At 47.6% G+C, this 23,532-nt stretch overlaps 1 protein-coding gene across 2 annotated transcripts in view; it reads left to right on the top strand.

Moving 5' to 3' along the window:
- ATP10A (ATPase phospholipid transporting 10A (putative)) overlaps positions 1–23,532 on the top strand; it is a 43,011-nt gene that overhangs the window by 1,476 nt on the left and 18,003 nt on the right. The window contains exons 2-8 of one of the 2 annotated variants that reach the window (XM_060273457.1): positions 8,372–8,589; positions 11,623–11,817; positions 12,748–13,309; positions 16,863–16,966; positions 17,201–17,327; positions 19,557–19,741; positions 20,927–21,251. In XM_060273457.1, coding sequence (XP_060129440.1) covers positions 8,386–8,589; positions 11,623–11,817; positions 12,748–13,309; positions 16,863–16,966; positions 17,201–17,327; positions 19,557–19,741; positions 20,927–21,251 — 1,702 coding nt within the window. In that variant the 5' untranslated portion in view covers positions 8,372–8,385. Of the gene's footprint in view, positions 1–72; positions 8,590–11,622; positions 11,818–12,747; positions 13,310–16,862; positions 16,967–17,200; positions 17,328–19,556; positions 19,742–20,926; positions 21,252–23,532 lie in introns of those variants that run through there. The other variant, XM_060273456.1, reaches the window with a different exon arrangement.

The following is a 23,532-nucleotide window of genomic DNA, read 5'->3' as shown; positions in this document are numbered from 1 at the left end:
AGCCAAGGGACGCGGGTGGCGCCTAGGGCTTGCTGATCAGAAGGTCGGCAGTTTGAATCCCTGCGACGGGGTGAGATCCCGTTGCTCGGTCCCTGCTCCTGCCAACCTAGCAGTTCGAAAGCACGTCAAAGTGCAAGTAGATAAATAGGGAAGGTAAACGGTGTTTCCGTGCGCTGCTCTGGTTTGCCAGAAGCTGCTTAGTCATGCTGGCCACATGACCTGGAAGCTGTACGCCAGCTCCCTCGGCCAATAAAACGAGATGAGCACCTCAACCCCAGAGTCGGTCACGACTGGACCTAATGATCTGGGGTCCTTTTACCTTTACCTTTTACTTAAAAGCCAGATTCTTGATTTGAGGTGTGTAAGACAGAGCTGAACCAATAGTTCTTAAATAATGTATTTTTCTGAGAAAGTTTCTGAGATTCTTCTTTACACACACACACACACACACACACAAAGACATAACTTTCTTTGTAGCAGTAGGCCTCAGCATCTGCTTTGCATGGCCCTTGTGCTTCTGCCAGGTCAGGTTGCAGTAAAGCCCTAATTCACTGAAGGGAGTTTGTGGAAGGAAAGTTTCTGGTTGGAGGTCCGCCCAAACAATGTATGATAGAGCATAGAGAACTGCAGGAGGGGAGAGAGAAAGGGGAACTTTTCCCTCCCATGATCATCCTTAAGTTATCTTAAGATCCTCATCTGATTTGCGGCAGTTCTTTCAGCAGCCCCTCACATCATGGCCATTCAGAGGCTTTTGGCATGTGCAGGTGGCTGGGGGTTTGGGAGAGACAGGCAACTTCCTTAGGAACATAGCAAGCTGTCTTAAAGCGAGTCAGGCAGGCCATTGGTGCATCTCCTTCAGTGTGGTCTACACTGACTAGCAACAGCTTCTCCGGTGTTTCAGGCAGAGATGCTGCATGTGAAACAGATGTCGTCTCACTGAGCTGGTTAACCTATCTTAGGGTCCAAGCTGCTGAGCTCACCCATCCTGCCCCACCTCGAAACATCCACGAACACATACAAACAAACGTTGAATGATTGAAACGAGCTTTATTCAAGAGTTGCTGTGTGTGTGTGTGTGATTCTGAACGGTGCATACCTCTTTGCTCTTAATAAAGTGCCTTCTGTTTGGGGCTAATCCAAGAACAGCAGAAGTCAAGGAATAGAAATATTGACACTGGCAGTTGTCCCACCATAGCATCTTATGGACTGTAAGGTTCATAGAAATTGCTTCTTTTGAGTTGGGCGGGGTGGGGTACAGAGAGAGAATTTAATGTTCTGAGTAGCGTTGGTTATAGTGCAGATCGAATGGCCTTTCATCGTGTCAGAAGCTTAGTAATACATCTAAGGAGCATTTCCATCTTAAAAACACACCCTTTGCATCTTAAACATCAGAAAAAAGTTGTCATACCAAATGACCTAGCTTTCTTTGGTCTTCTTGTGGAAACTCAGCATCTAATCATATCAGTGACCAGACACAAAGTGTTGCTTGTACAACAGGTCACAGTCTTTTTGTGGCATGTCTAAACTGAACAGGGTCTGGCTGTGGCACAGTTGGACCCTACATTCCTGCTTGACTCCACAGTGATCACCAGCTCAGTACTTAAGAGGCAAAACTACACTAAAGGGTTTGTGTGATGGCTTCAGATTAGATAGATAGATAGATCTATCTGGTGTCTCATCCTTTAGACTTGCAGCACCATTGCAAGAAAAGAAAAGAAAAGAAGGGAGGGCCAGTCATTATCTTAGGGCCAAGCTGTATGTGATGTTGTGCCCGGGGCGGGAGTAATCCTGTGTAACATGTTTCCTTATATTTTGTAAACAAAGCGGTGAACTTTGAACTGGCCGAGCTTGCCTAAGACTTGTTTGCAATTGGCATCCATTCATTCCTACTGATGAAATGAAGAAATTGGGGGGGGGGAATCCTGAACACATTTTGTGGTGTCACTATTTATTCTCCAATGGCATGGAATGAGGGCATTTTACACAATTAGTACCCCTTTTCCTTCTTAGGCAGTGCCCCATCTATCCTTCCTTTTTAATTATGAGTGCCTTTTCTCCCCACAGTTATTCTTTATAAATATGCACCTGTGCATTTTAAAGTTTGCACATTGCTTATTTTGGCCGCAATAAAAACCCAGGGGGACTTGGTAACTGCTATCCTGGAAGTCAATTAAATCGCAGTCCCTTTGAATCGCCTGGCCTCTTCTTCTCTTTCCTTATTTTCTTTCTTACTTTCAGCACTATGCATAAAATCTATGGCATGATATATAGGTGTGTAGGTAAGGTTGTGCAAATTCAGCATTTATTAGTTCACGGCAAGCAGGCGCATTCCAGGAGGGGAAAACAGGAAAGCAAAATTATACTTGGATGCGGATTCAGTTTTAGGAACCAGAAGGCAGCCAAGCCATTCATAGTACAGGACCAGATGTGGGCAGGATAAACAGTGGGCATTCTTCAATCCAGAATGCCTAGAGTGGCATGGTTGTAGTTGTTCCCATCCTGTTGTGGATAGCACCTACACCTTTCTGGGCTGATGAAGACACACTTCATGATGGAATATATGTCATCAGGATTACAGTACAATCCACACAGTTGTGGATAGAAGATGTAGACATGAATCAGGAGTGAGGAGCGGCAACCTGGTTAGCATCCATCTACCATCTTCAGAGACAATGGAGTGTGCAGCTGGGGATGAGTAAGAATAATAATAATTTTATTATTTGTATGCCGCCCATCTGACTGGGTTGCCCTAGCCATTCTGGGCGGCTCCCAACAGAATATTAAAACACAATCAAACATTATAAACTTCCCTAAACAGGGCTGCCTTCAGATATCTTCCAAAAGTCAGATTGTTTATTTCCTTGACATTTAATGGAAGAACATTCCCCAGGGCGGGTGCCACTACCAAGAAGGCCCTCTGCCTGGTTCCCTCACTTCTCACAATGAGGGAACCACCAGAAGGCCCTCAGAGCTGGACCTCAGTGTCTGGACTGAATGATGTGGGTGGAGATGTTCATTCAGGTATACCAGGCTAAGGCCGATTAGGGCTTTAAAGGTCAGCATCAACACTTTGGATTGTGCTCGGAAATGTATTGGGAGCCAAGGTAGGTCTTTCAGGACTGGTGTTATATGGTCTCGGCAGCCACTCCCAATCACCAGTCCAGCTGCCGCATTCTGGATTAGTTGTAGTTTCCGGGTCACCTTCAAAGGTAGCCCCAGGTAGAGCTCTTTGCAGTAGTCCAAGCGGGAGATAACCAGAGTATGTACCACTCTGGCAAGACAGTCTGTGGGCAGGTTGGGTCTCAGCCTGCATACGAGGTGGAGCTGGTAGACAGCTGCCCAGGACACAGAATTGACTGCGCCTCCATGGACAGCTGTGAGTCCAAAATGACTCCCAGGCTGCACACCTGGTCCTTCAGGGGCACAGTTACCGCATTCAGGACCAGCGAGTCCCCGCACTGAATTCAAACCACTGCATTAGCAGCAGCAAAGTGACCTCCCCTGAGCTCAAGCCTGGGCAGGGTGTATTAACTTCCTGGGCTGCCCCTCTCGGCCTTGCTGATGTCATCCAAAGGAAAGCAGAGCAATACGTTCAGCACCAGCTTGGCTGCAGGTGTTTCCAAAAGGAGGTGTCCAAGGTGGCATGCAACCACCTTAGGGACTCCACTTGAGATTTGTGTAGGGTGTACTCTCTAGGTTTTTCTTCTCCCAAAGATATCCCAGAAGGCAGCAGAGGTTTAGGACCAGAGTTTTCTGTCTCCTAGGCTACCTTCCCAGGTTGACGAGCCCCATCTGCTCCTCACTTCCTTCTACAGCACATGCAGAAACCTCCTCCTTGACTGTTGGGCGCACTTTTGGTTTCATCCACTCAATCCTCTGGAGACCCATCAGCAACCATACTTCACTAAACATAGAAATAGAGTCTTGTTCAGGTAAAAAGATAACTTGGCAAGGGCAGAACGGAACTCAAAAGGCCAGTAACAAGAACAGAGCACCTGTTACAATTGCACACCTTCCAGTTCATAGAATAGAATCATAGAGTTGGAAGAGACCGCGGGGGCCATCCAGTCCAACCCCCTGCCAAGCAGGAAAAACCATCAAAGCATTCCTGACAGATGGCTGTCAAGCCTCTGCTTAAAGACCTCCAAAGATAGAGACTCCACCACACTCCTTGGCAGCAAATTCCACTGTCAAACAGCTCTTACTTTCAGTAAGTTGATCCTAATGTTTAGGTGGAATCTTCTTTCTTGTAGCTTGAATCCATTGCTCCGTGTCTGCTTCTCTGGAGCAGCAGAAAACAACCTTTCTCCCTGCTCTATATGGCATCATTTAATATATTTGAACATGGCTATCATATCACCCCTTAACCTTCTCTTCTCCAGGCTAAACATGCCCAGCTCCCTAAGCCGTTCCTCATAAGGCATCGTTTCCAGGCCTTTGACCATTTTGGTTGCCTCTGATGCTTCTGCAATGAATTTGGGGAAATTGAGATTCTCTGAGAAGGGCTTGAGGAAAGGTTGTCTTGGCTTACAAGTGCACCACAGCTGCAAAGAAATGAGCCAGGATCAGCACTTGATTCATCCCTATGGCATATTCTCTGGCAACTCCATTAATGTCCTTAATGATGGTAGCTGTGCTGTTGAGGATTCATTTGCCGGCAGCACAGCTAGTCTGCCAGTTGAGGCTTAGCATCTATCTTGTTCCTAGAAGTACCGGTACTATGCCATTGTTGTTCCATTTAATACAAACAATGCGAATTCGCTGCCATCGCCTCCCTAATATAAAGCCTTTGCTGCAGATCCAGATTAATGCAGATCCATAAATGTTATCTGGAATGCATTGCAGTTATGCCATCGCCTATAAAGAAATGACATTTCAAATGTATCGCTAAGGAAGTTCTTTTAATCCTCTTGACCACTTGGCATTGTAGTCCGCAAATAGATAACTGCCAGACTAAAAGCTATTTTAGTCCTTAACGAGTTTTTTTGAAGAGCCTTTGTGGAGTGAGGTTTTTGAAAATCGTTATTCACAGCTATTTGCAGTTTTGCATTTATTGCACTCTGACCTCCCATTTCCTCTTTCACCACGGATTTTACATTAATATCCTGTGAACAAAATTCTCGGCAAAGTTCCCAATCTCCCCTGATGAGTTGTCTTTGTTTGTTTGCTTTTAATCATCTTGGTGGCCTCTTTCTGGTTTATTTCATTTTATTTTATTATTTTTGGTCTTTTGCCGGCAGAGCTGCAGATAATGTAGGTGGCTTTAGGGAAAGCTGTACTGCAAAGGGAGTTTTCTAATGGGCTCCGGTGGATTTTATGAGCTATTTCAGAATGTAATAGCCTTGTCACATTGAGCCAGAAAATGAGGGAAGCCATGTACTGCATTAAATAACTAATTATTTTGTCTCTATCAGTCATTAAAAGTTGATGTTCAATTAAGACTCATCTGTGTTGCGTTGTAATACCCAAATGGTTCGTTCTCCAGCAAGTGCCATATAATAGGAAACATGGGTGTCAAGAGTGCATAGTAGGGTGTGTTTGCATGGGACTTTTGAGGGAAGCTTGTCAGAGAGACCTGGTTCCTTCCTGCGCCGTTGAGGATGGAATGAAGGCCAAAATGAGCAGCCTCTTTGTTCCTCAGACAGACAAGAAATCTTTTGAGGAAGCAGGGATGATAATCTAAACTGGTACAGAAGGGATGGAGAGCCTGTGGCCCTCCAGATGTTTCTCACTAGCCCTGACGATTGGCCATGTTGGCTGTGGCTGATGGGAGTTGGAATCCGGCAACATCTGGAGGACCACATCGTGTATTACAGCTATTGGTGCAAGCAGACTTCCTTAGCTGGTGGAGGTAGCCTCCCCTCCACTTCCCTCCTTTGGTCAGAGGTGGTGGTACATAAGCTGAAGCCTGATCTCCTCCTGGTCATGTGTCATCAGCTGTGAGGTTAGGTACTAGTGGGCTCATTTTTCCACAAGCCAGTTATATCCTGAACTGAAGCTATCATAGTCAGTCTCTCTCTCTCGTAATATTTTATTCTTTTCCCCATATGGAATGTTACATTCATTACTCAACAACTATATTCCAATTAAAAACAACAACGAATGACTTCCCACTCGCCCAACACCAATGTTTATAACCCAGATTACATACAATTGCGCCTTTAAGGTCCCATCTCATCGACAACATGTTTCTTAATGTATTCTGCTGTTTTCTTGCACTTGAAGCCCCGCTGTGGTCTTCGCATGCAGGAAGTGACTTTTTATATAGACTAGATAGGGTTTCCATTTTTCTTTAAGAGAGGCTAAATTTGTATCTTTCATCAGTGCCGTCCGTTTTGCCATCTCTGCATATTTCCAAGATTTTCATCAGTCATTCTTCCTTTGAAGGTGTTCTTCTTCCCTCCTTCCATTTCTGAGCTTAGAGAATCCTTGCCGCTCTAGTCGCATACATAAATCCCGTTGAGGCTTCCTTTGGGATTTTGCTGTATAGTATCCCCAGCAGGAAGGATTCTGGCCTCTTGGGGAAAGCCTTCATTGTCTTGTAAGTGTTTTCATGGCAGCTTAGTGGCAACATCTAGATCAGCATGGGCCGGGCTGTCTAGAAGTACATGAATGTAGAATGCTTCTGCACCATATACAAGAAACTGCTTTCACTTAAGTGTGCATGCACACGAAAGCTCATACCTATGACAAACTTAATTGGTGTCATGGTCCGGTCGGCGGGCGAGTGAAGCCCTGACTGAGGACGTCAGGACCAGAGGCAAGATGGTGATGTAGAAGCAGGAACAGGTGCAGGGCTGAGGGTCCAGCAGCTGGCAGTCGCAGGGTCAAGGAGCAAGGCAGAGGCAAAGGTCTGGGAGTCAAGGAGCAAGGCAAAGGTCCAAGGGTCGAGGATCAAGGCGTTGGCAAGGCGAGGGTCCAAGGAGCAAGGTGTCGGTGAGGCAAGGGTCGAGGATCAAGGCGTTGGCAAGGCGAGGGTCCAAGGAGCAAGGTGTCGGCGAGGCAAGGGTCGAGGATCAAGGCGTTGGCAAGGCAAGGGTCCAAGGAGCAAGGTGTCGGCGAGGCAAGGGTCGAGGATCAAGGCGTTGGCAAGGCGAGGGTCCAAGGAGCAAGCGGCCAGATGCAACCAGACAGGGATAGCATTGCTGTGGCAAAGAGCTGAAGGGAAATGCTGAGCTTTTATCCCTCCCAGCTCCTGCCACCAGGTGCAGTGAGGTATCAGTGGCCTCACCTGAGTGACCACTCCTTGCCTCTCCAGCACAAGCTGAGGTCTTCACCTGTGTGGCCACTCCTTGCTTCCCCAGCACAAGCTGAGGCAGGCCCCAGTCCTGCAAAGCACTACAGGCCCCAGAGCCTGACTCCTGCCCATACTCCTGACAGTTGGTCTCTAAGGTGCTACTGGAAGGATTTTTATTCTATTTTTTGCTTTCACTGAGTATTTTTATTATCTCAGTGCCAGGCCATTGGTCCCTGTTGCCCAAGATGCTGACTGACAGCTGTTTTCCGTATGTTTTCAGCTGGAACATAAGAAGTTGCCTTATGCCACTTCATACCATTGGTCCCTCTAGCGTCATATTGTCTACACACCAACTGGCAGCCTATCTCCAGGGTGCTAGGATAGAGTCTCTGTCCCTGGCCTGCCTGGAATTGAACTAGGGACCTTCTGCTTCCAGTGCAAATGTTCTAACGAGCTGCAGCCATTCTCAGGAGAAGCTAGCGATTAAATCAAGGACCTTAAACATGTAAGACGTACTCTCTGCAGCCGAGCTATACGCTTATCCGCTTGGTGTGTTTCTTTTGGGGATGTCTTCTTCCGTTTCAGTTTGGTTCTAGAGACCCAAATCCGGAGCAGAAGTAGGACTTCTATATAGTCTTGTCATATAGTGGCATCCTTGCAATTGTGACATTAAGCTACTGAAAGGCATTAAAATGCCATTATCAAATAATTTGACCTGCATGCTTTGCAGCCAGTACTTGCGGAGTAAGAAATCTACAGCCACGGCCAGGCATCCCAATCCGAACAATTTCCAGGCATGTCTAATCCATTGCCTGTTCTGCTGCCCATACCTGCAAATGAGAGGGGATTGTGCCCAACTCCCTAATTCCCAAAAGAGTTAAACCACTGAATGCAACATACTGCGGGACTTAACATCCTCAGGACAGAAGACATTTCAATAGTAGGGCTTCCAGGCTTCTAAGTCGACCTGTAGTCTCCAAATCACATCCTCTGAGAAACCAGGCTGTGTGTTACTTTTCCTTTGGAGTTAGCCGCTGGTTGCGTTGGCAGTGTTTTTTATCTGTTCTATACTCCTATTTCATTTTTGCATTTCTTCCACAAGCCAATTTTGTTGCTGTTATTTCTTGCCAATAGCAAAACGTATTGCCATGTACCAGGAAGCTGATTCCGAGGATGAAGAAACTGCCCCTAAACTGGCGCCGTTGTCCCAGCGGGACAGCATTAGCAGTCACCAGAGCATTAAGGTTGTCCACAGGAACCAGAGTACGAAATCTCATAGGCGCACGGGGAGCAGAGTGGAAGCCAAAAGGGCAAGCATCCTCTCAAAGCACACGGCTTTCAGTAGCCCCATGGTAAGTATTCCTTTTACGCTGGGGGTCTTCCCCCTGGACCATTGTTTCAATCTTCCCGTATCTAGGCCCCATCTGCACTATACATTTAAAGCAGGATCATAGCACTTTAGACAGCCATGGCTTACCCCAAAGAATCCTGGGAAGTCTAAAGGTTGCCGAGAGGCCCCTATTCCCCTCCCTGAGCTGCAGTTCCCAGAGTTCCTGTTAAACTACTCTGGGAATCGTAGCTCTGTGAGAGGAATAGGGGTCTCCTAACAACACTCAGGACCCTAAGCCACTGGTTTTCAACCGGTGTGCCGTGGCACCCTGGGGTGCCTCGAATGATGGTCAGGGGTGCCACAGGCAACACTGGCCTCTGTCCCTCTTTCTTTCCTTCCCTCCCTCCTCTAATGCCCTCTTGCGTCTCTGCCTCCCAAAGGCTTGCACAGCTGTTTGTAGCGGCAGCCCTGGCTACAAGCTCCCCAGGTGAATGGTGCCTCTGGGGCTGGCCAATGGGTGCTTCCCAGGCCTCCGTGAAGCAGTGTGAGGAGGCACCTCTCCTTGGGGTAGGGGGTGGCAGCTCAGAGACCAGGGGTGGCAGCTGTGGCTGCCCAGAGGACTCCCAAGGAGAGAGGAGAGGAGGCTAAGGGAACGCTCCACGAGGGAGGCTGTTGGAAAAGGGCTGAGAGGCTGCCAGCTCTGCAGGAAAGGGGTGACGTAACTGGGCTCCTGAGCCCCACAGGGGTGCTGCAGAAGGGAGCCGTGGTCTCAAAAAGGTTGAAAGCCTCTGCCCTAAACAGACTACATTTCCCAGGATTCTTTGGGAGAATACATGACCAATCTAAAGTACTGCGATACTGCTTTAAATGTATAGGATTGATGGAACCTTGGTTGTACTTGGAAGAGGGTCGTACAACTTGTGGTTTACCAGTTCAAATGCAGGCCATGAGTCATCTACACTGCATCCCACCGCAGGCTCAATACATTTCTGGGTTTTGTTCCCTTTGGGGAACCGCAAAAGCAAAGTGACACCTGACACCTGTGTTCAGCTTTGTGAGTAACAAGCTGCCTCTGTTGGAATCTTTCGTGTTTCGGTTTTCTAACGCATTGTTTCCTGCTATGCTCTCTGCAGGTTTTATGCACGTTAACCCCCACCCCACCCCCAACAATTTTGAGGCCAGTCATTTTTATAATCAAAGAACATTGTGGCTCCTTAGAGACTCTTTATTACAGCACGAGCTCTCGTGGATTCGAAAACCCGCCTTGCCAGATGCCCGAGTCCACGAAAGCTTATGCCGCAACCCAGTCTTTTAAAGGGCCACCAGACTCTACAGCTGTTTTTGCTGCAAGAGGCACCACGCAGCTATCCCTCACTTTTGCAAGGAAATCACATGCAGTTTGTGCCCAGCGGCTGATGTATCCTCCTTCGAGGTTTGGTTTTTGCTGAGGGGGCAGAATTAAAATGCCTCGAATTCCTCAGGAGAGTCCAGATAGACATGGGGAGGAGGGAGAAAAGTTGGAACAGATGCATCAGTTGGTGCAGACTGACGCTTAGGTAGGCACACGCAGAGTAATTTTCGGATTGTACTTTGCAAAAGCATGCACAAAGTGTATTCCTTTCAAAAGGTAGACGAGTCTGAAAGAGGAGGGCCAGGTTAGAGCATCTGATAAAAGAGAAAATTCTAGCAACAGTGGTGTTTGGCATGGAGAGTGATTCCTGTCAGGGTCATAAGACACTAATTTGACAAAGGAGCAGGCCTCTCCTGATTTTTATGATGGTTACTGACTGCATACACACCAAACCTATAAGGCACACGCCGCCGCCCCACTCCCAAGGATCCCGAGAACTGTAGTTTGCTCCTCACTAGGGCCATTGCTATTGTTACATTACTGGGCGTTGGTAGCCCTTGCTGATCTACTGCAGCTCACCCACCAATCTACCAGTAGATCCCAGCTGTCAGGGATCGTGCTGAGGAGGTCTGCACTGAGGAGGAATGGTGGGAGTCTCTCCCTGCTCCGGATCCAGATCCTATATCTTCCCAGGAGCAGTGGGACAGTATAGATTTGGAACAGTGGTTTGCAGAGGGACATAGTTCAGAAGACAGAAGTTGGGAAGAACTGGGTGGTGAACAGCTAGAAGAAGAACTGGGAGAGAGAGGGAGAGGAGAGAGAGAGAGAGAGAGAGAGAGAGAGAGAGAGAGAGAGAGAGAGAGAGAGAGAGAGAGAGAGAGAGAGAGAGAGTTAACAGACTCAATTTATCTGGAAAGCATTCATCTGCTCAGCCCAAGGTGGAGGAGAGCAGATAAGGTGGCAGCACAGTGGTTGTGAGATCAGGTTGCAAGATGCAGGAATGATGTGGATGACAAGGGGGGAAGTGGGTGGAACCCTTAATTGGGAGCACCTTCATTCCTAGGAATAGATTTTTTTTGTTCTCTTGCTGTGTCCATTAAAATCTCTAACTGGTAAGAGACTCCTTTTGCTTTGTTCTGTTTATCTCCTGCCAAAGTGGGGGAGGAAGCCGAGTCCCTGAAGCCTGACCCCCGCCTACCTTCTGCTCACCCTTTCTGCAATACAACTGCACTAACACAAGCTTCGGAATTACTGGGTATTACAGTTTGTTTTGGAGAAGCGAAAACATATTGGCGTTTGAATCAATACACATACCACCCATGGTCTTAGCTGAAAACTTCTCTAAAGATGATTGGCAGGTGCATGGTCAAACATTGTTGCTTTCAGGTTACTCTTAGAGTTATCTACCCCAATGTAAACAAGGAATGGTCATTACTTTGCTTCAGAGTGTTTGCAAGCCGGGGGGGGGAGGAATTATCCCACCCACCCCCTTGCCTACTGGAAAACGATATTTGTAAAGCACAGGGCTTGGATTGCGATATTCCGTGGGGCAAGTGAAAGTGGGTTGTCTCCAGAGACACGGATGGGATTCTCAGAGATATGCTTGAAAGAGCACATCTGCAGAACAAGCTCAGCCTTGGAAAAGGGAACCCTCGAAATGCGCCGACCTGCAAGGGATTCACTTTGCCTGCCTTTCGATTCCAGGAAAAAGATATCACGCCAGATCCTCATTTGCTGCAGAAGGTCGACGAATGTGCGAGTTACCTGGAGATCACAAGGGGCCACGACCGACCGTTATCGCAGCTGTCCCCCGAACTCTCTGACATCTTTGACTTTTTCATAGCGCTGACCATTTGCAATACGGTGGTTGTCACGTCTCCGAACCAGCCGCGGCAGAAGGTAGGTTAGGGGAGAAACAGTGCAAAGAAACTCAAGCCTGCTTTAGGGTAGATTTTGTGAAAGCCGTGACGTGAAAACCTAAAAAGAGCCTGCTGGAAGAGGCAGCGTTGATCTCATTAAATTTAATTGCAAAGAACCCTATACTGGAGCTGTACTTTTTTGGGGGGGGGACGGGGGACACACACACCAGTGTTTGATTATTCGTCTTTCAGGCAATACAAGGATGATTTTAAACCACTTAGAGGTTTTGTTTTTTAACAATTTAGCAGCATATAAATTTTGTTAAATAAACAAATTATACTACATTGGGAGAAAGGCGATATATTTGTGTACATCTCATTTAAGGATTTGCGTGGCTGACAACAGTTATTCGTGCCTAGGGCTTATGCCTGCTCCTGGTGGCTTCACAGTCAAAGTCAGAGAGGGCAAGAAAAGATGAAAAGGGGCAGATGAGGGGTTTTTTAATATAATCACAGTAGTAGTGTTGTTGGGCTCCAACTCCCATCAGCCCCAGCCATCATGGCCAATGGTGACGGTTTATGCCGTTGGTTACAGCATGGTGCTGATAATGCCAAGGTTGCAGGTTCGATCCCCATATGAGACAGCTGCATATTCCTGGGTTGGACTAGATGATCCTCAGGTTCCCTTCCAACTCTACAATTCTAACATCTGGAGGGCCACAAGTTCCTGCGCCTGCTGTAGAATAACCTTGTGCACTGCGCTCTCTCTCTCTCTCTCTCTCTCTCTCTCTCTCTCTCTCTCTCTCTCTCTCTCTCTCTCTCTTGTTTTTGGAAGCCTTTTATTGGCTCCAGAAATGTGTTTCAAAACATCCAATTTGCTATGCTTCTATTAATTTCCGCTGTCAGAATTACATAGGCCCAATTTCTCACCCGAGTCTCCCTTCTTGGTGGTTGGTCCTCGTTTCTCAAGGTTCGAATCAGATTTGAGCTGAAGTCTCCCGTCAAGACCATCGAGGACTTCATTCGGAGACTCACGCCCAGCCGACTGGCGTCCGGCTCCAACAACAGCAGCTCGTCCAGCCTGGCCACCAGCAAATCGACACAGCGAGCTGGTTCCAGCATGATTTCGTCCGCATCCACGGAAAGCACTTTACTCAACGAAGAAGAAAAGCTAGCTAACTCTCCCCAGGTGAATAACAATAGCTACGGTTCCCAGCAGCCCAAATGGACCCTGGGGAATGGGCTGAGAGAGGGTGAACTACGCTATGAGGCGGAGAGCCCAGACGAAGCCGCCCTTGTCTATGCGGCAAGAGCCTACGACTGCGCTTTGGTTGGCAGGCTTCCCGACCAGGTCTCTGTAGAGCTGCCTCACCTGGGGAGACTGACCTTTGAACTCTTGCACATTCTGGGCTTCGACTCCATCCGGAAACGGATGTCTGTGGTGGTCAGGCATCCTCTCACCGATGAGATCAATGTTTACACTAAAGGAGCGGATTCGGCTATCATGGATCTCCTTCTGCCCTGCTCTTCAGGTACAAACTTCCCCTCTCAAGTTACGGGAAAAAAGCATAACAGCTTAGGGCTGACTTTCTCTGCCACAACACAGATAGATTTGTGTGTTGCTGTAAAATTTTTGAGGAACTGTGTTTGTAGCATCTTCTGTCTTTATGATCTCTTTAGAAGCAGCAACCTGACAGTGAGGCTGAACAAATCTAAAAATGGATGAGCTTTCACTCGCCCTAGTATTCAATGTATTGTGCTGGGTTATTTTTTTCCAGAATTATGTGCTAATCGACATTTCTTCTCATACTGGGAATTCTGTAACTCACCCTTGCTAGCCTCATTCCCACGGCCATTTGCTTGATCTTAAATTCAGACGACCACATATTCCTTCTTAATTGTGACTACCCCTTTGAAGCCAATGGGACAAATTCATTACAACTAGCTTGTCCCATTGCTTTTGGGCTGTTCTCTCCTTAGAACTAGGTTGGAAAGAATTTAGAGGGGATATTCCAGCCAGGCAAAAAATGCAGCGTGGTTATTTATGTTTGCCACCACTATGGCCCGTGTTTTGTTAGCTCAAAAATGGAAAACGAGTGAGGCCCCAACTAAAGAAGAATGGCAACTTAAGCTGATTGAATATATAGAATAAGAGAACAAGAAGAACATACATTTAGAGAAGATTGGAAAAAGTTTATTGAATATATTGGGGGGATTGTGTACACTTGAAAACGGCAGCATTAAGATAAATTCAACAGTGTAAATGAGCTTTGATGGATATAATAATGGAATACTGAATAGTTTATGTAAAATGTGCAGGGAAACATGAAACATGGAAAGAGAAGAAGGGAAGACATTGATACTTTAAGGATGTTTAAATGAATATTCTAAATTGTGAAACAGAAAATTTAATAAAAATCACACACACACACACACACACACACACACACAGGGTGCAAAGCCTAGGGTGAGGGCCAGATAGAGACACTTGGAAGGCCGCATTTGGCCCTTGGGTCAGAAGTTGAGAGTGTAGAGCAGGCATCCCCAAACTGCGGCCCTCCAGATGTTTTGGCCTACAGCTCTCATGATCCCAAGCTAACAGGACCAGTGGTCGGGGAAGATGGGAATTGTAGTCCAAAACATCTGGAGGGCCGAAGTTCAAGAGCATTGGCCCCCACCTTCGCAAGAGTGGACCTGGCGTTCTGACGGAGGGGTGCAGTTGTCACCCATTGGCCTGAACATGCTTACAAGCCTCCTCACAATCAGGAATCCTGACAAAGCAGTGGAGTGGAGGTGCCATTTCTGGTGGCCTCTATACTTTTTTTTTTTTGCCCCTCACATGTCCAGACAAGCGGCTGAAGAGATGTGACATTGGAGCTGGGTCAGGGAGCTGAGGAGATTCCTCAGACAAGTCCAGGAGTGGGTGATCCTGACCTCTACACTCTCTTTTCAAGTTGTAGGTCTGAAGCTGGCTAATGTTTGAAAAGGCGCATTTGAATTTATTCAGTACGTAAGAGATGAGGGGGACGTGGGTTTTGTCAGATGAGGGAGATTACAAGCCACGCAATTAAAGTGAGCGGAGGTTTTAAAGGAAGAGGTTGTTAATGGAGCGTAGATTTCTGACGGTGAAGCAAAAGTTTGGGTTTTTAATTGAAGAGCACCTCAAGAGATACGTGAACATGCTGTGAGCCATATGTTTCTGCTTATTTTAATCAGATGCATTTAATAACCACAGGTTTTTTGGGGGGGGGTTGATATTTGGAGCAGTTTTTCCTGTCCATTTGCAGAGATTTGTGTTCTGCACTTAAGCAGGGTGGATCTGAAATCAATAAAAAGTGGTGATGTTCTGTAGTCGATGCTTTGATGTCGCCAATAAAATATGAGGCTGAAATGAACTCTGTACTTTGGATTTGCTAGTCAAATTGGATTTTTTTCTTTGAAACATTTGCAACTTGTGGATCCGTGAACTTCGATCCTTTAGTCTGACAGCAAATGTTGGTTTCAGCACAAATTTCTTACCATAATTAACTTAATATTACTGGAAAACACTAGAGCAAATTGCCGTGAAATCGTTTTCGTTCTGCATTATTTGTTTAATAAAATAAACAAACATGCAAGCTTGGACTTTTTGTCCTTCACATACGTAAGTTAGTCTAGGACCACAGAATTAAGAACTATTTGTCATTCCAGCACTGAAAGTAAGCTTCCCTATTCTGATATGCTACTTAGATCTTGCAACTTTAAAAAACTTGCTTCGGAATGTCTGTTTCTTGCTAGCTGAAAGAGAGCTCTAGTTAGAGAAATGGGTGGCAACAAATGCAATCAAGTCTTATTATTACGATTTAAAATATGAACAATTTATAATGCTCATTTATGAAGTAACAACACCGGAACTGAATATTGTAACTGGCTTAGGTTAGAGAATCCTGGGAAATGGAGGATTGTTTGTCACAGAAACAAGTTTTTACCCCATATATATATATATGTATAGGAGATGGTTTCTACTCAATTTTGCAAAGACCTCTGATGGCTCACCAAAGATAATTTAAGTAATACATCTAAAAATAACAAAATGCCACCCAGCATAAGTATTAACAAATTCAGCAAAGCAACCAGGCTAACTTGGCAGGGGGTTGGACTGGATGGCCCTTGTGGTCTCTTCCAACTCTATGATTCTAGCGTTGATGCTATGCAATGAAGGCTCAAAACTCCAAATCCATATCAATGCATTTCTTTCTGTCCTTTCACTTGTTCTCTTCTCTTCCACCTGCTTTTCCTCAACAAAAAAACAAACCAAACTCAAAGCTTAGAAGCAAAGTTCATAAAACTCCAGTATTGCCCAGAAAATCAAAACATGCCGGAGGTACATTGTCTTGCTGGCATCTGAGGCCCATTGTCTATGTATCACCCTAGTTCCATCTCTTTGATTCCCCACCCCACCCCCATAGTGAGCTACATTAGTGCAACCCAGCACAACTCATTTTGTAGAAATAGGACTGCAGCCAATAAAGTAGGACAGACATGTCCTTCTCATTGAATAAATGGTACAGTGGTACCTCTGGTTAAGAACTTAATTTGTTCCGGAGGTCCGTTCTTAGCCTGAAACTGTTCTTAACCTGAGATACCACTTTAGCTAATGGGGCCTCCCACTGCCACCACGCCACCGCTGCACGATTCCTGTTCTCATCCTGAAGCAGAGTTCTTAACCCAAGGTACTATTTCTGGGTTAGCGGAGTCTGTAACCTGAAGCGTTTGTAACCTGAAGTGTTTGTAACCCAAGGTACCACTGTACACCTGTACCTATATCAATGCAAGCAACTGAACAGAAAGTAAACATTAAAAAATAATAATACAAGACTCTTTGGCACATTATGAAATGAGAGAAAAACTATGTGGCATATACAAAATAATCTTCTTTGAGCAGGAAGATTTGGGGTTTCCTGGGGGATCCTACTGTTGCTGTTATATATATATGGCTTTTATTTCCAGCCATGAGGAAGAGAAAAGGATTGTTCATTTTTAGACTACAAAATTACTGGTATTTTAAAAAATTTAAGTGTTTTGCTTTAAAAAAAACATTTCCAGATGACCCTAGAGACAGACATCAAAAGAAAATCCGAAGCAAAACTCAGGATTTCCTTAATCTTTATGCTGCTGATGGGCTGAGAACTTTGTGCATTGCAAAGAAAGTAAGTGCCTGAAACGTCGTAAATTCATTTGGGGGGTGTATCTCACATATATGGGGAGGGGGTTGTTAATTTTTATTTTTTGTTTTGTATAACACAGCATAAGGTATTTTCAACCCTACTGAAACCATGGGCTTTTTCATTCAGTGACTCTGCTAGCCTGTGGCCTTTTATGTTCTTTTGATGTTAATGTTCCTCCTCCTTGCCTCCCTCCCTCCCTCTTCCCTTTCTCAACAGGTCCTGAGCAAGGAAGAGTATTCCTGCTGGTTGAAAAGTCACATTGAAGCAGAATCTTCCATCGACAACCGGGAAGAGCTGCTGTTCCAGTCGGCCGTTCGGATAGAGACTGATTTGCATCTTCTAGGTAACAGCAAGCAGGAAGGAAAGGCATGTGCCGGGCAATTGAGAGGGTGAACTTGAGGAGCAATCTCTCAGTGGTTGCCATTAATCTCTGGAATTACTTGCAGTCAGGTGGTATATCAGCTGACATGGATGCAGCAAATTCTGGAACACCTGGTTGTGCTTTCGATTTTCCTAGTCCACCTTGTCCCACATAATAAAGGGGGAATGCAAGTGGAGCCCTCACAGTCACGGAACAGCTTTTGAGCCAATCAGTGCCTCTGTTAACTGGGTTGACAACCACCTTTCACCTTGTTCCGTAGGACCCATCAACATGCTTTTTTGGGGGGTCAATGAGAGCTTCAGGGGGAGAGAGGAACTGCAAAAATCCCCTCCTCTTTCTTTTTATTTTAATTATATTTTGTTAAGTTTCAACATTTTTAACATATACAGTGGTACCTCGGTTTACGAACACCTCGGTTTACGAACTTTCGGTTTACGAACTATCCTAACCCGGAAGTTAGTAAACCGAGGTGCCGGAGGTCTACTGAGCGTCCGATGCCTTCAGGGAGGCCGGGCCTTCGCTCCGATGCCTCCTGGAGGCCCGCAGCGAAGGCCCGGCCTCCCCGAAGGCATCGGAGCGAAGGCCAAACCTCCCCAAAGGCATCGGAGCGTCGGATACCTTCGGGGAGGCTGGGCTTCGCTCCGATGCCTTTGCGGAGGCCGGGGAGCGTTTCCGCGACTGGGCTGCAGCCGCGAAAGCGGTCCCCGGCCTCCGCAAAGGCATCAGAGCAAAGCCACAGCCTCCGGAAGGCATCGGAGCCGGGACTTCGCTCCGATGCCTTTGCGGAGGCCGGGGACCCCGGCGTCCGCAAAGGCATCAGAGCGAAGTCCCGGCTCCGATAACTTCCGGAGGCTGGGGCTTTGCTCTGATGCCTTTGCGGAGGCCGGGGACCGCTTTCGCGGCTGCAGCCCAGTCGCGGAAACGCTCCCCGGCCTCTGGAAGGCATCGGAGCGGCTTCGCTCCGATGCCTTTGCGGAGGCCGGGGAGCACTTTCGCGACGCTCCCCAGCCTCCGCAAAGGCATCGGAGCGAAGTCCCGGCTCCGATGCCTTCCGGAGGCCGGGGAGCGTTTCCGTGACTGGGCTGTGCAGCCGCGAAAGCAGTCCCCGGCAACCGGAAGCCAGGGACCGCTTTCGCAGCTGCACAGCCCAGTCGCGAAAGTGCTCCCCGGCCTCCGCAAAGGCATCGGAGCGGCTTCGCTCCGATGTCTTTGCGGAGGCCGGGGAGCACTTTCGCGACGCTCCCCAGCCTCCGGAAGGCATCGGAGCCGGGACTTCGCTCCGATGCCTTCCAGAGGCCGGGGAGCGTTTCCGCGACTGGGCTGTGCAGCCGCGAAAGCAGTCCCCGGCTTCAGGTAGCCGGGGACTGCTTTCGCGGCTGCACAGCCCAGTCGCGGAAACGCTCCCCGGCCTCCGCGAAGGCATCGGAGCCGGGACTTCGCTCCGATGCCTTCCGGAGGCTGGGGCTTTGCTCCGATATCTTTGCGGAGGCCGGGGACCGCTTTCGCGGCTGCAGCCCAGTCGCGGAAACGCTCCCCGGCCTCCGCGAAGGCATCGGAGCAAAGCGGTTAATCCGTTCTAGGGGGTGTTTTTCCTCATCTAGAACGGATTAATCAACTTCCCATTACTTTCAATGGGAAAGTTCACCTCGGTTTACGAACACTTCGGTTTATGAACAGACTTCTGGAACCAATTGTGTTCGTAAACCGAGGTTCCACTGTACAATCAAAACACAATTTTTGTCTTTTATTTTTGTCGACTTCCCGCCCCCATTTTCCATGGAGTAGTCGTTTCTCCCCTTCTTCCCTGTCTTCTATTAAATCATAACCATAATATTATAGAATTACTTCTGTTGATCATAGCTGAAATCCTGCTCGCGAGTTCATCATACTATAATATTTCTTCACGTGGTCCGAAAAAGGCATCCATTCTTCCATAAAACACTCATCATTAGATTCTCTTAATTTTTCCAGTTCTGCATAGTCCATTATCTTACTTATCCATTCTTCTTTGGTGAGAACTCATCCCTTCCTCTTTCCTTACCGGAAGAATCCACTGCAGCGCCAGTCCCTACGGTCGTGTAGGGGTGGCACCGCCGCTCCTCCAGCTTCCAAACGCACAAAGTTAAGTGTGTGTGGTTATCTATTTGAAGTCCTGGTTTTATTTTTGCTTCCGTTTGCTTTGTGTCGTAGGTGCGACTGGCATTGAGGACCGTTTACAGGACGGAGTCCCAGAAACCATTGCAAACCTGCGTAAGGCCGGGCTGCAGATCTGGGTTCTAACTGGAGACAAACAGGAAACAGCCGTTAATATTGCTTATGCTTGCAAGCTGTTGGACCACGACGAAGAAATCATCACCTTGAATGCCGATTCGCCGGTATGGTGACACTGCCGTGCAGTACCGGGCCTTGTCAATCTAGCAGGCTCTCAGCCTTTCATAGCATGTCTGCCCTTGCTGGAGGCTTACTAAACATGTATAACCTAGACATTCCTGCATAATATGTGAGCTACCAAGCCAAGCATAGCCTTCCAGCCATGCATGGATGCCACCCCACCCTGGGAAAGGTTGATAAACCTCATTTTTTGCTGCAGTGGTTGTCCTCCATCTGTTAGGCCACATTAAATGTGTGATCGGCTGTGTTCAGCTTACAATTTGTGCAAGCCTGGCCTGGAGGTAAAATGTCCAAAAATTATGAATCATAGATTATAGAGTTGAAAGGGACCCCGACGGTCATCTAGTGTAACCCCCCCCACACACACACACCACATTGCAAGAATCTCAGCTAAAGCATCCAGGACAGATGGCCATTCAACCTCTGCTTAAAAACCTCCCAGCGAAGATGACTGTCAGAGGTTCTTGTGACTACTCTAGAGTAAAGACACTCTGCATGCTTGTCTTTCAGCAGTTTTTATTTAGTGCAGGCTATTTACAGTAAGCTGGGTATGTACAACATGTCTGCTCAGTCCGATGCAGAATCCGGCACTGAACCGCCCCTTGACTTCCTCCAACATAAGAGTCTTGGGACAGCAAACCTCCTTCCCCTCCTTCTCCTGCGTAATTCCGGAACCGGAGGAAAGGGTCTACTCTCCATGTTTTCCTTCTCCCCCCTTTCCCCCTCTCTCTCTTCCTCCCTCCTGTGTAGCAGGGGCTCTCCCGTGCTGCCAGAGCCCTGGCCCTCTCTCCCCACTTCCTGACTGCTTTCCTCAGCGTCCTCACTGCCATTGCTGCTTGGGGAGGAACTGCTTCTGATGAGGAGAGGAGGGTCTCTATACTCTCTTCCCCTTACAATGACCATTGCATATGGAAGCTCTTCTGCAAAGTTCTAATGCTGTTTTCTTTTTTAATCTTCCATTCTCTTCCCCCCTCCTCCCCTCCTTCTGAGTGGCTATCCTTATTCTGGTGGTTTTCATTCATAAGCTGCTTTGGATAACACTGATTTTAAAGCAGTTAGGAATTTCTCAAGTAAAGCAAATCGAGATCATGGACCGAAACCCAGAGCTTGCCTCTTTTTCTTCTCGCTGTAACTCCACACACTCAATTTATTGTTGTCTTTTATTCTAGGAAATGTGTGCCACATTGCTGGAGCAACACTTGAAGCGCATCGAGCCTAAATGTTCAAACGAAGCGGCTGAGAAACCTACCGGGAACTCGCAAGTGAAGTTCACCCCTCTCTTTGTGCCGCCTTCACCGTTGGCGCGTCCCAACTTGGGCTTGGTGGTTGACGGAAGGACTTTGGCTTATGCCCTCGACAAAGGCCTGCAGGACAAATTCCTTTCGCTAGCCAGGAGGTGCCGCTCTGTGCTGTGCTGCCGCTCGACCCCAATTCAGAAGGGGATGGTTGTGAAACTGGTCAGAGACAAACTTAAAACAATGACTTTGGCAATAGGCAAGTACCTTGGCTTTCAGTCTGATTAGCAGACAAGCGCGAAGGCGGCACATTTTCTTTCTTTCAGCCAGAGCTATCGCTCTTTCATTTAAGGTGGAGGTGGGGGGACATTTTCTTGCGCGAAAAGTTCCTTCCCTTCCTTGCATTTCCCCTCTTATGGGCAAACCTCCAGGTGCCACATGGCATTGGCGGAGCCAGAAGCAAAAGCCAGTGGAGAAATGAATGTAATTGTTTACAGTAGAAATCACTTCTTTGTTCAGAGCAATGCATATGCTGCCGCAAGCTTTTAGGACACTTGCAAAGGACAAGAAGATATGAAGGAGATGGCAGACAGATTAAAACAGAGAAGACAGCTTTTGTGGGGGAATGATATTTGCCGATTTGGGGGTTGGCGGGGGGGGTCATACAAAATTGAAATCGATTGCATGAATTTTAGACCTTCCTGAGCCATTTTGGACTTGCTGGTCTCAGGCACCCTCCCCACTTGAGGTAGTAGTGCATTTTCCTTTGCTAAGTTCAGAACATGGCAAGAAGCTGGCCCTGTTGTCTTGGGGAATCCTGCTGCCCACACTGCTTGGCAGGACCCTGGGCGCCTGACCCAAAGTGCTGCCCTTACCATCTCACTGCTTCCTGTGCAGGGAAGGATGAAGGAGGAGGGTGGGTGCTTAGCTCCTATCTTGCAGAAGGCAGAGCAGGATGGGGGCCACGCGGGTCTAACAACCCTTCCCCTCCCTCTTTTGCCAAGAGGAATTGGAGCCCTTAACTCCCACCCCAAACTGTGTTCCATTAGACATTTTTGAAAGTGCTTATTCAAGACACTCTCTCCCTCTCCCAATCCTCATTTCACACCAGGGTGCTGTTGGCATGTCTCTGTAATTAATCAGTGAGAAACCACAAAAAAGTATGATTTCCTTGGGAACATTTGGTGCTCTCTCATCAAGCTCAGCCTGCCTTTCAGCCTCTGGAACTAAGGAAAACGCTTTTGTTTTTCCACTACTTCACCATCATGTATTACCAGTACTCGCCGAGTGCATTATATCGCTATTCTTGGCGAGATCCTGCAGGTTCTGGAAGAAGGCATTTCCTCTCCAGTTTTGTGGGAACGGTAATTCCTTTCCAAGGGTGAAAACTGCAAGGTACTTCTTGTGCATAGATGAGGTGTCCCGAGAGCGTTTTCTGCCTAAGGCAAAGGACAAGATGGCACTCTCCTTCCCATTCCACATAATAATAATTATCATTATAATTTATTATTTATACCCCGCCCATCTGGCTGAGTTTCCCCAGCCATTCTGGGCGGCTTCCAACAGAACAGAGCATTAAAATGCAATAATCTATTAAACATTAAAAGCTTCCCTAAACAGGGCTGCCTTCAGATGTCTTCTAAAAGTCTGGTAGTTGTTTTTCTCTTTGACATCTGGTGGGAGGGCGTTCCACAGGGCGGGTGCCACTACCGAGAAGGCCCTCTGCCTGGTTCCCTGTAACCTCACATCTCGCAGTGAGGGAACCACCAGAAGGCCCTTGGTGCTGGACCTCAGTGTCCGGGCAGAATGGACAGAACGATGGGGGTAGAAATACAGGGCAACAATTCAAGTGTTATAGAGCAGGAGCTGGGGGGCCTGTGGCCCTCTGGGTGTCATTGGACTCCATCTCTCATCAGCCCCAGGGCTGCCTTTAGATGTCTTCTAAAGTTGGTGGGAGGGCGTTCCACAGGGTGGGTGCCACTACCGAGAAGGCCCTCTGCCTGGTTCCCTGTAACTTGGCTTCTCGCAGTGAGGGAACCGCCAGAAGGCCCTCAGCACTGGACCTCAGTGTCCGGGCAGAATGATGGGGGTAGAGAGGCTCCTTCAGGTATACTGGACCGAGGCCGTTTAGGGCTTTAAATGTCAGCACTAACCCTTTGAATTGTGCTCGGAAACGTCCTGGGAGCCAATGTAGGTCTTTCAAGACCGGTGTTATGTGGTCTCGGCGGCTGCTCCCAGTCACCAGCCTAGCTGCCGCATTCTGGATTAGTTGTAGTTCCCAGGTCAGCTTCAAAGGTAGCCCCACATAGAGCGCATTGCAGTAGTCCAAGCAAGAGATAACTAGAGCATGCACCACTCTGAAGAGACAATCCGCGGGCAGACTGGCAGATAAACCTTACTTCGAAGCTGGCAACCGGGCAGTGCTGACCACCACACTTCAGAACAGCGGCCTAGCTTGGGGGAGAGGCGGCTCAGGATACAGGGCACTCCTCCATCTTCCCAACACCTAGAATCCGTCCCTCCAGTGTCTGTTGCCTGAG

This window comes from Zootoca vivipara, chromosome 4 (genome assembly GCF_963506605.1).
Source record: "Zootoca vivipara chromosome 4, rZooViv1.1, whole genome shotgun sequence".
Classification (NCBI taxonomy): domain Eukaryota; kingdom Metazoa; phylum Chordata; class Lepidosauria; order Squamata; family Lacertidae; genus Zootoca; species Zootoca vivipara.
The sequence above is the reverse complement of the archived record's forward strand: the minus strand, read 5'-3'. Positions and strand labels throughout refer to the sequence as shown.